This window comes from Bufo bufo, chromosome 4 (assembly GCF_905171765.1).
Source record: "Bufo bufo chromosome 4, aBufBuf1.1, whole genome shotgun sequence".
Classification (NCBI taxonomy): domain Eukaryota; kingdom Metazoa; phylum Chordata; class Amphibia; order Anura; family Bufonidae; genus Bufo; species Bufo bufo.
Window position 1 is genome coordinate 526,567,221 of NC_053392.1, and position 15,507 is coordinate 526,582,727.

The 15,507-nt window shown below is 46.5% G+C and overlaps 1 protein-coding gene across 6 annotated transcripts in view; it reads right to left on the reverse strand.

Moving 5' to 3' along the window:
* Nucleotides 1–994: 994 nt before the first annotated feature.
* The window catches only part of RTN4 (reticulon 4), a 53,282-nt gene continuing 38,769 nt past the window's right edge, over nucleotides 995–15,507 (reverse strand). For all 6 annotated transcript variants that reach the window (XM_040429748.1, XM_040429749.1, XM_040429750.1 and 3 more), the window contains 5 exons: nucleotides 7,770–7,908; nucleotides 6,507–6,576; nucleotides 5,216–5,262; nucleotides 5,058–5,116; nucleotides 995–2,131 (listed from right to left, as the gene is read on the reverse strand). In XM_040429748.1, the coding sequence (XP_040285682.1) occupies nucleotides 2,089–2,131; nucleotides 5,058–5,116; nucleotides 5,216–5,262; nucleotides 6,507–6,576; nucleotides 7,770–7,908 (358 nt within the window). In that variant the 3' untranslated portion in view covers nucleotides 995–2,088. The remainder of the gene's footprint in view (nucleotides 2,132–5,057; nucleotides 5,117–5,215; nucleotides 5,263–6,506; nucleotides 6,577–7,769; nucleotides 7,909–15,507) is intronic.

Consider the following 15,507-nt stretch of genomic DNA (forward strand, 5'->3'; position numbering starts at 1 on the left):
GCTGAGCGCTGGCAGGCGGATGCATTCTCAGTGGATCTGCCTCCACTGAGAATGCATTAGGGCCGGACGGCTGCGTTCAGGGCCGCTCGTGAGCCCCTTCAAACGGAGCTCACGAGCGGACACCTGAACGCAGGTGTGAAAGTAGCCTAAGTCCAAATATACACCTGTACTTTGGTACACATCACCTTACACGAGGAGTTCGTTGGGTGTTTATTTTTTAAAGGACGGGCATCGGCAGACATTATGCTGGTAAAGACTGATTGTTTGTTGCAAATGTCCCTTTCTTCTTGGAATCACATCAGGTTTCCGCTCTAGAAGTGGCCCCGTCGCTCTTTCCAGAATCTGTCACACAGTTGACCTTCGGTGAAACCACACACATTACTGTAATGCTGCTTTTCCAAAGTAATTGTATATGGATACATTTTAAGACCCCATTTAATGTCTTTCTCGAGATGTGAGGTGGCAGAGAAATCTAAACTTTAATAGGATTGATTCTGACAACATAAAGGCAAATACAATGGATTGTAAAGGAAGGAGTACAAGAGGGATGACATCTTGTGTGTAACGCAGGAAACTCTTGTGTAGGTTGTATGTCATGGAAAGGAAGTCATGTCCCAACAATTCAGTGCTGCAGGATGTTTTTATTTTTTTTAAATATTTGCAAATAGCTCTCTAATCTGTTTGTCTGACATCCCTACTCTTTCTATGCGTAGGAGTCCATAACTGGCAGCCCTATATGAGCCTTCATACAGAGATAGCCGTAGACCGCCCACTGGACTCCTGAGCATAGAAAGAGCAAGCATTTCAATCAAATTCCGAGTTGTGCTGAATCATTTCCCACAATATCTAGCAATCTGCTCAGCTCCTGCTGCCAGCAGATCTGACACACTGTTCAATGTGACCGGTTCGCTCTGGTCCCCTGCTTTTTTCTCCCAACAGGGACAGATGACCAATGCCACCACATACATGATAAAAACCACTCCATAACCCTGTGTCAAGTTTAAACAAGTTAAGGTCTACAAGCTTTATTGATACTTGGTTTTCTCTGGTTTGACATACAGTATCACAATGCATTCCGTAGACTTGCTTCAGCACATTCCTGGAGCTGTGAAACACTACACGTTGTGTTGCAACGGGTTTGACTTTCCCCCCAGATTTGCAGAGTTTAGCACTCGGTCCACAAAAAGTTCAAGTCACTGTAAATATGTTTGCGCAAAAAAAAAAAAAAACTCAACTACTGAGCATTGAAACGTGGAAGTTCCGGTGTACATGACTTAGTTGCTCATTAAACAGACACTAGTGTTTCTAGGGGGAAGGGTTTCCTTTAAGAGTGTGTGCGCGCGCGCGCGCGCTACGGAGCTACATGTTAGAATGTCGGTTTGTTTTTTTGTTTTTTTCCTAAAAATAAAAAATAATAATAATGGAAAGCATTGTGGAAGCGACTGACTATGTTCTCTGAAAACACTATAGATATTGGCAATTGATAAAACCATAAAATCACGAGATGGAGCTACCATCATACCGAACAGAAGCAGTGTTATTTCTCTAGGTATGATCACAAGGGGGTTTCGCTTTGTAGCGGGTTCAGTGCACGGGAGGGCTTAAAATGCAGAGCGCTAGGCACCGGGCGCCCAGTCTACACTGAAGCAAATCTCGACTTGCTGTTCGTACACAGTGCAAGAACTTGTTAACAAGAAGCCCATGAAAGCTCGGTATGTCTACGTCTGAAGCACAATATACAGCATGCTAGAAAACAAATAGAGTTCTGTATTAGACGGTGCTTCCCACAGGAGAAACAGAAAAATAGTTTCAAACCCTTACATAGCAGCTTACAATACTCAGAGTGAAACACATGGCAGTAAAACAATTGTTTCTTCCTTAAACACTGCGATGCGAAAAAAAAGAAAAAAAAAATTATGGGGGGGGGGGGGGGGGGGAAGAAAAAAAAAACGAAGAGGAAATTGGGAAATTGCACTGCAATGTCAAGGCTGGTCTTCCCTGACCCACCCCGTGTAATCCAAATACACAGCGCTCAAATTCTGAGGCTCCTATTGGTATCTGCGGCAATCTTGATTTGTTTAGTAGCGATTATTCGGCTTTGCGTTTCAGTCCTGGGACTTTAGAAACGATCCTATAGAAAAGCAAGAATACGGAAATTAGTATGGTGATGACATCATCATGACTCGTGCACGTAATACAGGCTGCAATAAATGACGTCTGCTTTCTGCAAATGGCAGCACCATGGACACGGTTTCTGCATCAATGTTCTGCTCTTTTCAGATCATGAAAAGTAATTCTTTACGGTACATAAAATGGCTCCGAGGTGATGCTGCTATGACGCTGCTGTACGGCAATTTGGTGTTGCCTTAGAACAGAGACCAGCAACCTTTGGCACTCCGGCTGTTGTGAAACTACAACTCCCAGCATGCTTCCTTCACTTCTATGGGAGTTCTGAGAACAGATAAGCAAGCATGCATGTTGGGAATTGTAGTCTATCAATAGCTGAAGTGCCGGAGGTTGCCGATCCCTGCCACAGAACAAGAATCACTTTCTCATGCCCTATTAATACTGTGGATATCATGGCGAGCGGTGAAGCGTGGGGTGTCTTCTATTAGTTAGAATGGAAAAGACGTGACGAATCGAGCCTGTCCATGCATTATAGGCTTATCCATTCATTATAATAGCTGCCATACAACCCAATGTTTACCCTGGCGTGCCCAACCGTCCTCTGACCATTTAAGGTGTGAGGAAACAAGAAATCTGTGACAAAACACTCGTATTGCCACCTATCCCCTAAAAGATGCACATTAAGTAATTTTACTCTAACCTCAGACGGGTTAGAATAAAGAAATCCTTTGAGGCCTTTTTCTTCACTTTTTGCCTTTATTGCATCAGTACCTTTCAGAGTGAATGGTTCTATGGGAAAAGATTCAGTATACCCTACTCGTTCTATGCCTAGGAGTGGGCGTTGTCACGCCATGACCGGAAGCCTTCCCTATATGAACATGCATACATGGTCAATCACAGGGCAGGACAGCCTACTGGACTCCTACGCCGAGAAAGACCAAGCATTTCAGTCAATCAATAAATTACAGTTTGTTGCTTCGTGACTCAAAGAGGTTTACCGGCACTAACTGATGACCTATACTCAGGAAAGGTCCTCAGTATCGGATTGGTGGGGGTCCGACACCTGGGATCCCTGCCAATCAAGTGTATGAGAAGGCACTAATGCTCCTGTAAGTGCTGCGGCATTCTCGCAGCTTACCCTAGACCAGTGACATCAGGTTCATCAGACATAAGGCCTCGGTACAGCTCAGCACCATTCAAGTGAATGGGTCTGAGCACAGATACCAAGCACAGCCGCTATAAAATGTACAGTACAGACCAAAAGTTTGGACACACCTTCTCATTCAAAGAGTTTTCTTTATTTTCATGACTATGAAGGCATCAAAACTATGAATTAACACATGTGGAATTATATACATAACAAACAAGTGTGAAACAACTGAAAATATGTCATATTCTAGGTTCTTCAAAGTAGCCACCTTTTGCTTTGATTACTGCTTTGCACACTCTTGGCATTCTCTTGATGAGCTTCAAGAGGTAGTCCCCTGAAATGGTTTTCACTTCACAGGTGTGCCCTGTCAGGTTTAATAAGTGGGATTTCTTGCCTTATAAATGGGGTTGGGACCATCAGTGGCGTTGAGGAGAAGTCAGGTGGATACACAGCTGATTGTCCTACTGAATAGACTGTTAGAATTTGTATTATGGCAAGAAAAAAGCAGCTAAGTAAAGAAAAACGAGTGGCCATCATTACTTTAAGAAATGAAGGTCAGTCGAAAAATTGGGAAAACTTTGAAAGTAAGGGCTATTTGACCATGAAGGAGAGTGATGGGGTGCTGCGCCAGATGAACTGGCCTCCACAGTCACCGGACCTGAACCCAATCGAGATGGTTTGGGGTGAGCTGGACCGCAGAGTGAAGGCAAAAGGGCCAACAAGTGCCAAGCATCTCTGGGAACTCCTTCAAGACTGTTGGAAGACCATTTCAGGGGACTACCTCTTGAAGCTCATCAAGAGAATGCCAAGAGTGTGCAAAGCAGTAATCAAAGCAAAAGGTGGCTACTTTGAAGAACCTAGAATATGACATATTTTCAGTTGTTTCACACTTGTTTGTTATGTATATAATTCCACATGTGTTAATTCATAGTTTTGATGCCTTCATAGTCATGAAAATAAAGAAAACTCTTTGAATGAGAAGGTGTGTCCAAACTTTTGGTCTGTACTGTACATGTGCTTGGTGCACATGAAGACCACGGCGCTACTGCGAACACCCATGCCTTCTGAAACAGCTGGTTCACTTAACCCTACATTAGGGCTCATGTACACGAACATGTGCGGCCCGTTTCGTGCAAATGGTGGTCCCCCATGCACGGGCACCATCAGTGGGCTGGCGAAGACGGATAAAGCCCTTTTTCAACTTGAATGGGTCTATGATACGTCTGCACTGCAAAAAAAAATAGAACATGTTCTATATTTTTGCAGTGCGAAGGCATGGACAGAAAAACACGGAAGCACTCCGTAGGGTTCCATGCCTTTGTTCCACACTGCACCTTCCGGATTGCACACCCATTCAAGTGAATGAGTCTGCATGTGTGATGTGGTGCACAAGCCCATATATTGCAAGTATATAAATTGCGGACCTGCTGTTTGCGGGCTGCAAAACAGGCATCGGCCTACAAATGCATATGCATGAACTCTTACAAGCAGTGCGTCAAGAAACCCGACAGCTGGCCAAAGACAAAAGTTGACAATCATCTGACTCCATCAATTCTAGCCTAAGGATCTGATGTGTGAAGCGGAAGGAAGGCACGCTGGATTTCAACGCAAGTCGCTTGCTACCCTTCCTTTTTTTATATTTTTTTATATACATCCGCTAGTGATGTGTGAGGTACCGCAGAAGAGGATGGTATCCGTATACTGTGACAGGACAACATGTACAATATTGAGGATTTCCACTCATATTCCCAGGTATCTGTGTAAAAATAAGGGTACTTACAAGTCTGTTGTATTTTTAACATTCTTGTTTATGAGCGATAGGTAGTGATCAATCTGAGTCTGTAATAAAGTGAAAAGTATCATTAGTTCAGTGCAGGGAAACCATCAGGCCATCTATTCTGATCACACGCAAACATGCAGGGCACAGAATCCACTTACCTGATGTCTTTCATAAATAACTGGAATACTGAACAAAGAAATCAGTGCTGAAAAAGAAGAAAAGCGTATTAATGGCCGCAGCTCAGCGTCTGGTGAACTGTGCTGACTGTCTGAGCAGGTTCAATGACTCCTGGAACGGCCGCTCCCGTCTGTGCACCATGACCCAGCACACACCAGTCCGTAGCGGCCGCCAGCGCGCACAGACAGGAGGACGCCCTGCAGGACAAGGAGCGTGGGATCTTCACTGCATTTCCTCAGGACTGCTGTATCGTAGCATTAGTCACTGTGTAAAAGATTATGAGGAGTGAAGGTGGTCAATTGCACATTGCCACATCACATTTCATTTGAAACTGGGCTATTTATTTATTACAGGAGGCCCACCTACAAAGGGTTAACTGAACTGTAATGTAATAAAGGACACAGGATTAAAGTGGACCTCTGAACCCAATCTGGTGATTAAAGTGTGTGTGGCACTGGTCATAAACTTTACTGTACAGATCTGTGTGCTGGATCTGTAAGTGCTCCCCCCAGACAGGCGTATAGCGGATGTATTTAAGCGTCTGTAATACGGAGGTTTTAGGGGGCCTTCACACGGCGGATTTTGTTGCAGAAATTTCCGTGAATGAAAATAATTTCCATGGATTTCTGCAAGCCCCATTCAGGTGAATAGAAGGGATTTTCAGTTGCAGGAATTTCTGCCACAAAACTCACAGCGTGTGAAGGAAACCTTACGGAGCCAGACATAGGTCTCCATGGTGACAAGTTCTGTCCAGTAAAAAATGGTGTGGTTTGTGTGTCGTATCATCTGGTGGTATAATGTCCTAAAATTGGTCTCAAGCAAACTACCCTTATGGAGATGTAGTATAAGGAGAGATAACATCCTACAAATCCTGACCTAGGCCTCTCACCCAGTGCTCTCTGCTCTGATAAGAGGCAATCACCCCGAAACAGCTGTCTGCAGATGAGATGCTGGCTTAATTATTATCCAAGTCAGGCCTGTTTAAAAAGGTCAAACACTGACTTATAGGATAGCTGCCTTACATCTGGTGGCATTAGTGGCAGAGCTTGTTATTTGCATCCCTTTTTCCCATCCAGACGTTAATAAAGCTATAAAGGTCTTAGAGGTGGGGATCCCACTACTGGGATCCAGGCTTCTCCGTAAAAAAGTAAGGTTTAATTTAAAAGAAAAATATGCCTTTAAACACTTTCTGGATCAAAACACCCCCTATAAAACATTACATATGCTGAGGTTTCTAAAGGGACTTCTGCATCATCAACCCGCTGTACTCACCCAGGATCAGTAAGGTCAGTCCGTTGAACAAGGCACCAATATAGGTGAACACCCACATCAGCACTGCAAACTGAAGAGCGGAATAAGGTTAGCATTGTGCAACAGAAATAAAACACACATCGCTTCTGCATAAAGAAATGCAAAGCCCTGAGGCTGCCAACGATAAGAGGCTTATTGTCACATAGGTCACAAAGCATCTTCTGTGAAACTGCTGCTGCTGATAAGGCAAAAAAGTTGAGTGACCTTTAAGTAAAACTTGAGAACATGATTGAACATGCTGGACAGTCTGCAGTCACTTCCAGAGACATGCACAGACCACGGCTGCATAGGGTTACATGGGCGCTGCTAGGAATAGGCACTGCAGTCTGGAGACTGCCCACATGCCAACATGTCCTCAAGTTACAGGCCGCGGCAGACGTCCGCATCAAGGCTGCTCCAGTCACTACTGAAATGTCCTTTCTATTCTCTAAATTCCTCCATGACATTAACGCTCCAGTCCCATTCATAGTCCAGATACGCAAACCCAGCTCTGCTATACTGTACAACACAGGCGGCAGATTGCCTGCTACATTTTAGCAAATAAGAAATTATAGATAAAAATTCAGAGAGCCCCTTAGGAAGCAGAGACTAAAGTGAGTAATGATCATCTCTGTACAGCGCTGCAGCATATGCTAGCAATACATAAGGCAGTGTGCTCAATGCAGCTTGCTACCGTCTATAGATGGCAGCCTGCAGCTTCACACTTGCGAACTGCCTGCTGGATCCGGCAAAACGTATGCTAACTGATGGCATTTGTAAGACTGATCAGGATCCTAATCAATTTTAAAAATGCCTGATCAGTCAGAAAAATGCATTTAAATGCCAGATCAGTCTTTCCGGTGTCATCCGGCATTTATTTTTTTCACCTTTTTTTCAGTCTCGGAAGGACGGATCTGGCACCAATACATTCCTATGGGAAAAAATGCCGGATCCAGCATTCAGGCAAGTCTTCATTTTATTTTATTTTTCGCCGGAGATAAAACCATAGCATGGTTTTATCTTTTGCCTGATCCTTCTGCATCCTGAACGGATTACTCTCCATTCAGAATGCATGGGGATACACCTGATTAGTTCTTTTCCGGTATAGAGCCCTTTTGACGGAACTCGGTGCTTAAAACCGCTAGTGTGAAAGTACCCTAATGCTGCACTGCTCCGAGCTTGGATCGTTCCTTTAGGACGTGAGAAACTGAACTCAAACCCACTTGTCTGTGCATGATACAATACCTTCAGAGAGTCCACCAAATCCTCCACCAGGAAGAGGCGCCGCAGCTCCTTGATCGTGCAGTTAATGTGTGACAGGGCAACATTGCAATACTTCTGAACAAGGTCCTCAGACACTGCGACGTTGGAATCTAAATAGGCTCTAGGAAAACGGAGAGAGAACCGGGTCAGTACACAGGAGGTTATATCCGGCACCATGAACACTCCCAGTGATCTCTGGGAAAAATAGATCAGCCTTCCTGGTTCTTCAAATTACTAGGCGGCAAGAGAAAGAAAAATATCAGCGTGCAATAACGGATATTTACTGCTTTTCTAAGGCTTCATGCACACAGACTAGGGGTGCACCGAAATGAAAATTCTGGTCCGAAACCGAAACCGAAAATTCAGGATGCCCTTGACCGAAAACCGAAACCGAAACCGAAACTGCCTTTTTGCCCAAATACTTTTAAAATACTTTTTTTTTAATGATTTTATTAATAATTCTTTTTCATGAATGAAATTCATCTGTGGGTGGCGCTGTTATGGAGAGGGGGATCTGTGGGTGGCGCTGTTATGGAGAGGGGGATCTGTGGGTGGCTCTGTTATGGAGAGGGGGATCTGTGGGTGGCGCTGTTATGGAGAGGGGGATCTGTGGGTGGCGCCGTTATGGAGAGGGGGATCTGTGGGTGGCGCCGTTATGGAGAGGGGGATCTGTGGGTGGCGCCGTTATGGAGAGGGGGATCTGTGGGTGGCGCCGTTATGGAGAGGGGGATCTGTGGGTGGCGCCGTTATGGAGAGGGGGATCTGTGGGTGGCGCCGTTATGGAGAGGGGGATCTGTGGGTGGCGCTGTTATGGAGAGGGGGATCTGTGGGTGGCGCTGTTATGGAGAGGGGGATCTGTGGGTGGCGCTGTTATGGAGAGGGGGATCTGTGGGTGGCGCTGTTATGGAGAGGGGGATCTGTGGGTGGCGCTGTTATGGAGAGGGGGATCTGTGGGTGGCGCTGTTATGGAGAGGGGGATCTGTGGGTGGCGCTGTTATGGAGAGGGGGATCTGTGGGTGGCGCTGTTATGGAGAGGGGGATCTGTGCACTGTTATGGGCATAACAGTGCACAGATCCCTTTCCCCATAACAGTGCACAGATCCCTTTCCCCATAACAGTGCACAGATCCCCCCTCCCCATAGCAGTGCACAGATCCCCCCTCCCCATAGCAGTGCACAGATCCCCCCCTCCCCATAGCAGTGCACAGATCCCCCCTCCCCATAGCAGTTCCATAGACCGATCCCCCCTACCCATAACAGCCCCGGCCCTGCTGCTCACAGCATCTTTATTTTACCTTACAATCGTGAGGCTCCAGTAACTAACAACTCTGCAGGCAGAGCGGAGGGCGGCGTAACGTCACTTACTCACGTGACGCACCTGCTCCGCCCACTTTATGAATGAAGGAGGCGGAGCAGGCGCGTCACGTGAGTAAGTGACGTTACGCCGGCCTCCGCTCTGCCTGCAGAGTTGTTAGTTACTGGAGCCTCACGATTGTAAGGTAAAATAAAGATGCAGTGACAAAGTAAACCGCCCGCCCGCAGATGGTGGGTGACAAATCCCACACCCCATATTTTCGGCCGATATGTAACAATATCGGCCGAAGTGGATTAGGTGCATTTTCGGCCGATATTTTCGGCTGCCGAAATTTCGGTGCACCCCTAACACAGACAATCTGTATTTTGAGGATCTGCAATTTGCAGGCTGCAAAATGGATACGTTTGTGTGCATGACTACTAGGGGAGAGAAAATGCAAAGACACCTATGAAAAGTGCTGGAAGTTCTCTGCATATAACGTCAGAGCTTTCTATCCAAGTTATGTGCCGTCCTGACCTATGGCATTGTTATATGCACTTCACCCATAAATGACAAAAATATACAATCTTATCCTGCGCAGTATATTTTTTAGTGAATGCCTCTGTATGGAACAGCACGGTCTGCTACGCTACTCCATACAGCATTGCTGCAATGTATTTGAGGTAATGGGCTTCTTTTCTATCCCCCCTTTTCTTGCTGACAGACCGGGTGCCCACTGGGTGGAGTTTTTTGCTTGTTATAAGCATAAGGCCTCTTTCACACTTGCGTTGTCCGGATCCGTCGTGTACTCCATTTGACGGAAGTGCCCGCCGGATCCGTAACACCGCAAGTGAACTGAAAGCATTTGAAGACGAATCCGTCTTCAAAATGCTTTCAGTGTTACTATGGCAGCCAGGACGCTATTAAAGTCCTGGCTGCCATAGTAGTAGTGGGGAGCGGAGGAGCAGTATACTTACCGTCCGTGCGGCTCCCGGGACGCTCCAGAATGACGTCAGGGAGCCCCATGCGCATGGATGACGTGATTCATGCGATCACGTCATCCATGCGCGTGGGGCGCCCTGACGTCACTCTGAAGCGCCCCGGGAGCCGCACGGACGGTATGTATACTGCTCCCCTGCTCCCCACTACACTTTACCATGGCAAACAGGTCTTTAGCGTCTTGGCAGCCATGGTAACCATTCAAAAAAAGCTAAACATCGGATCCGGTAATGCGCCGAAACGACGTTTAGTTTAAGGGCGGATCCGGATTAATGCCTTTCAATGGGCATTAATTCCGGATCCGGCCTTGCGGCAAGTGTTCAGGATTTTTGGCCGGAGCAAAAAGCGCAGCATGCTGCGGTATTTTCTCCGGCCAAAAAACGTTCCGGTCCTAAACTAAAGACATCCTGATGCATCCTGAACGGATTTCTCTCCATTCAGAATGCATGGGGATAATCCTGATCAGGATTCTTCCGGCATAGAGCCCCGACGACGGAACTCTATGCCGGAAGAAAAGAACGCAGGTGTGAAAGAGCCCTAACTAAAAGTGACTTCGTTTTGTAGTCCGGTCTGGAAGACAGGGCCAACAATACCATATCGCGGCACATTATACCACCCCAATAGAGCCCAATACAACAATCCATCAAAAAATACATCCCCAAAAACTTCCACTGGCCAGCCAAGAGGAGGGCCCAGACAGCCCCCTGGGCATCGGCCCACCGGGAAATTTCCCTGTAAGGTCTATGGCCAGTCTGCCCCTGGCCGTAACCTATAATTACTGTGCATGAACCAACCAGGAGACTAAAGGGTGCGTAGACACTCAAGCTCCAGTTCTTCCATAGCCATACACATCAGATAATTATGGGATGAACAATACCCCCAGCTAATATGTAGGTCTAGATCCCAAAACATGAATCAGGGCTGTTAGATTTTAAGGCGCCTCCAGGGGCATCTACCAGCATCTTACTACCCATCCAGAACCCCATGCACACCTGGCCTAGAACACAAGTATGGGGAGTTCGGCCAGGTTAAAAAGGGATTTTCGCCACGAGGTGGGGGGAAAAAAATTATCCAAAAACAAATCAAAACGTATAACTTATCTCTGCCATCATTCGGACGGTGTCAGGATACCTGCTGCTCTGCACAGCAGGAAACGGCTGCTCAGCCAACCACTGGTTGAGGAGTCATCGTTGCAGCCAGTGATTGGCTGAGTGGCCATCCCAGCCATTTCCTGCTGTGTCAAGATGTCACCAGGAAGTGGAGAGCCCAATTAAGACCTACACTTAAAAGGCGTCTATACACATGCACCTACACATCACATTTTGCAACCAAGCTGTGAGCGGTCGTAGATTTCTGTTTAGGCGCACGGACTGCAGGAGAATGCCCTGAAAATTATGGAGGCCTGCACCTCGTAATAAATTACAAGCATCCTCCAGCAGCACAGGGGATATCAGTACCCGTTTTGATAAATATCCCCCTATGAGTAATCTACCAGGATATTCCTATGCACTGGGTGAAGAATCTCCTGGTGAAGGCTAGAAAGGTATCAGGAGGTGCCTGGACACATTTGGGGATAGTCTGCGAAACCTGCCAATCTTAGCTGAACCAGCAGCTGACAGAAGCCCAAAAAATTATATAGTTTATCTTTACCCTAAATGTTTTATCTAAGGGGGCCTTCAAACAAGGTAGATTTGGGGGGCATTCACACAACCATATTTTGGTCTGCATTTGGTCTGCGGATTGGATGCAGACCCATTCATTTTAATGGGACAGCCAATATGCGGACAGAACACTGTGTGCTGTCCGCATTTGCAAGTCCATGCCGCACCCCGCAAATACAAAGAACATGTCCTATTCTCGTCCAGTTCGCATTTCTAAGGCCTCATGCACATGGCTATATTCGTGCGGCTGCCGCAGACAGATCCGTCCACGCTGCAAAAAATAAATAAATAAATTTGTCTGCGGTGCGGAGGCACGGAGAGGAACCCTACGGAAGCACTTTGTAGTGCTTCGATGGGATTTTGTGCCTCTATTCCGCACCACACCTACCGGATTCACTTGACTGGGTCCGCATCCGTGATTCGGTGTGCACGCTGCTGGGGCCTGTATATTGAGGACCCGCTGTTTGTGGGCACGACCGTGCATGAGGCTTAACAAATGGCGAGTTGTGCTGATCCGCAAAATGCAGAACACATATGACTGGTGTCCATGTTTTGTGGATCTGCAATTCGCGCACCGCAAAATGGATATATATGGACGTGTAAATTGGTCCTCTGATGCAGAAATGTCTGCGACGGAAAATCCGCTCCATTCACCAGAAAGGGGTAGTTTTTGTGGCAAGCACATGGATTTCTGCAAGCCCCAGATATAATGGAACTGGTATTCAGTCACTGAAATTTTGCGCGTGAAGGCGCCCTAATGCTCACAGGCCCCTAAAAACGGAGCTTTTATCAGAGGAACATAAACCCTGCTCCACTCATCGATCTGCAAACCCCAGCGTGAAGCTATCAAACGATAACACACACAGCCAGCTGGCGCTGTGAGATAGGTTACCGAAAATAACTGCCCTCTGTAAAATGAGAACGCTCCATGGGACTCACACTCTGTGCAGAAAGCACGGATATCGGTCAGGACAACAGAGCTCGTGGCCCCTGTGCCCACACTGACTACACAGACTGGTTCTAGAGAAGAGAAACCCGAGAGAAGTAACTCTAGAGCGGGGTATGAACTACAGCTACACGTTACTGGCACAGGCCTGAAGTGCCAACCCAGAGCTGTGGGAAGGGACACACTCAGCTAATGGGAGGATGATATTTTGGGTACAAGGGACGACGATGGGTCAAGTAGTCAAGGCATTCCTGTTCTGGTGACCTTGAAGAATCATGCAGGGCTTACCCTACACTGCGGTATGTGGAGCATGTCTGCATAAGAGGAATTCACGGGAGACGCAATGGGGGCACCTAAAAAAGCAGGGGACAGCTTGCAGTGTCAGCTTCTGTGCAGAAAGCCGAAATGACATCTTTGATCAGACTGTAATGGATGAGAGCACAGCACTCGTGATAGACTTCAAGGGGTTGTCTGCGATTAGAAAGACGGAGTGTCTTATCTTATCGTGCGGACCCAAGGGGGAGGGGGGGTTTCACCTTCTGTGCATGCGAGCGTGACTCAGGATTGATTAAGGAACTTTGCAAAAGATTTTTAGTATTTAAAAGGGGCACTCCTCCCTCCTTGAACATTGACCCTCCGCACTCGGTTGTTTCTGTAACTCCCATAGAGGTGAAGTGAGAGCGGCACACATGTGCCACCACCGTTTCCCACCTTGTTCCAGACAGATGTGGTTCTGGTCCTCAGCTCACTTGGATATACCCAGTAGTGTTGTCACCCAGATTTTTGCGGATTCTGAAAGGGTTTATTGGCAGTTCTGTCTCACTGCTCTGCCTATGTAAGCATCAGTCTGCACTTTAGGGGGCAGTTAATGAATTCTAGAATTATATTCGTGTACAGTAATACTATCTCTGTCTCTACCAGCCAGTCGTTAGTGCCACAATGCATGGACCTGCAATGGCTCTATACGTGGTGCAATTATGGTGAAACCGTCTGCTATCTAACATTGGCCCTTACTAACTTCGCCACAGCAAAAAACAGAATCAACAGTAATTCATTATTGGCTGCATAAAGCTGAGTCATTTGGCAAAAAATTGAATATTTCTTACTCACAGGACTCAAAAAGGAGAGAAAAGTTGAGCAGTGCTCCTGATATTTCACCATCCACTCCTAGAAAAATGATCCAAGTGGGGAAACTACCCTGTGGCCTAAATATATGTAATGCATGGCTGGAAGTGAAAGATCACCAGCTGCGGTGGTCATTCCTTCTGTACATTAATCTATCAGAGGTCCGGGGTATGTCATATGACGTCTAATGTAACCCGAGCAGTGGACTTCTGCATCCTTACAGAATATTAATAGCCAACGGCAGCGGAGGTCTGGTGCGAGGTCTCCGTACTGCAACCTCCCGAGAAAAACCCATTTGTCTTGTGTCCTTGTAACCAAAACGTTTCCCTTCTAAGGCTTGTTTCACACTTGCGTTCCGGTTTCGAGATCTCTAAACCAGACTGAAACTGTTCTGTTTGATGTTAACACATCTGGATGCATCTGTTCTGTTAGGATGCGGTTGTTACATCGAAAAGGAACCAACCGCTTCAATCATTGTAAGTCAATGGGTGATGGACACATTTTTGGTCCGGCACCACTGACCAACATTGATTTTGCTGTCTTATCCAGTTTGTTCAGTTTCGCAGACACAGTGCAGTGGTTTTGTGTCCGGTCAAAAAAAAAAAAAGGCAATAAAACGGAACGGAAGGCATCCGGATCAGTTTTGTCTCTATTGACAATGAACGGGGACAAAACTGAACGGTTTTGGCCCGGTTTTGAGATCCTCGGTCGGATCTCAAAACCGGAACGTCACAACGCAAGTGTGAAACAGGCCTAACTGCGCAATGGTCAGACCACAACATTGTCACCATGACTGGAGGACAGAAAAGACTTGCATGCTCAGCTGAAGTGTTGTGCTAGATGATCCTTCAGTCCATAGATCCAGTTCCTGGAGTTGTGGATTATTCATGGCCATTGTAGGAAGAATTATTAATATAGCTTTTTTTCCCTACACTGATGGTTTTGTGGCAAATGTTTGCATGAAAAGTGCAAAAAAAAAAAAGTCTCTGTGGTTTCACAAAATTGCTGTGGTTTTCCAGAACCTACACCATAATTTTGTGGCAGGTCTGGCTCTATGGCCTGAAGGATCATCTAGCACAACGGCTGAGCATGCAGGTTTAAGGGAATAGGCTGCTGCCAGTCAGCTCAGCCGGCTCCTCATCTCCGAGAATAAAAAGATAAGCCACAATGAAATCCAATGCCCCCAACATCTGGCAATTTTTTTAAAATGGGCCCTAACACTACATCACACACTCAGCACATTTATGAAACCTTTAGCAGGTCCTCAGTCTATGGCCACCGCAGGGAGGTGGACACAGTATGGGTGGTAGGAGCAACCGGTGGTATAAGTAACCACCAAAGGTAGAACATGGTAGCAGACATTATTACACCAGGCAATTGTCGGGCAGATCATCGCTGACAAGCATTCATGGAAACAATAGTTAGCGGTGATCTGGCAGTGTAATACTGCCAGAGATTACCCGATAATTGAACAAACGCTGGTTGATCTGGCAATGACAATTTTTAAGCATGCTGAAAAATAGTTTGCTGGCGGCAGATTGTGCCGTCTAATCACGATCTACTGCTGGCAAACAATGGTTCAGTATGGGATAAGCAATGGCAGTAGTGATCGTTCCTCCCCATACTCTAGAGGACATCGCTGCATGTAATAGCAGCAGTCTCCTTCACCGATGAGCAGCTGATTGCCGGGAAGGAA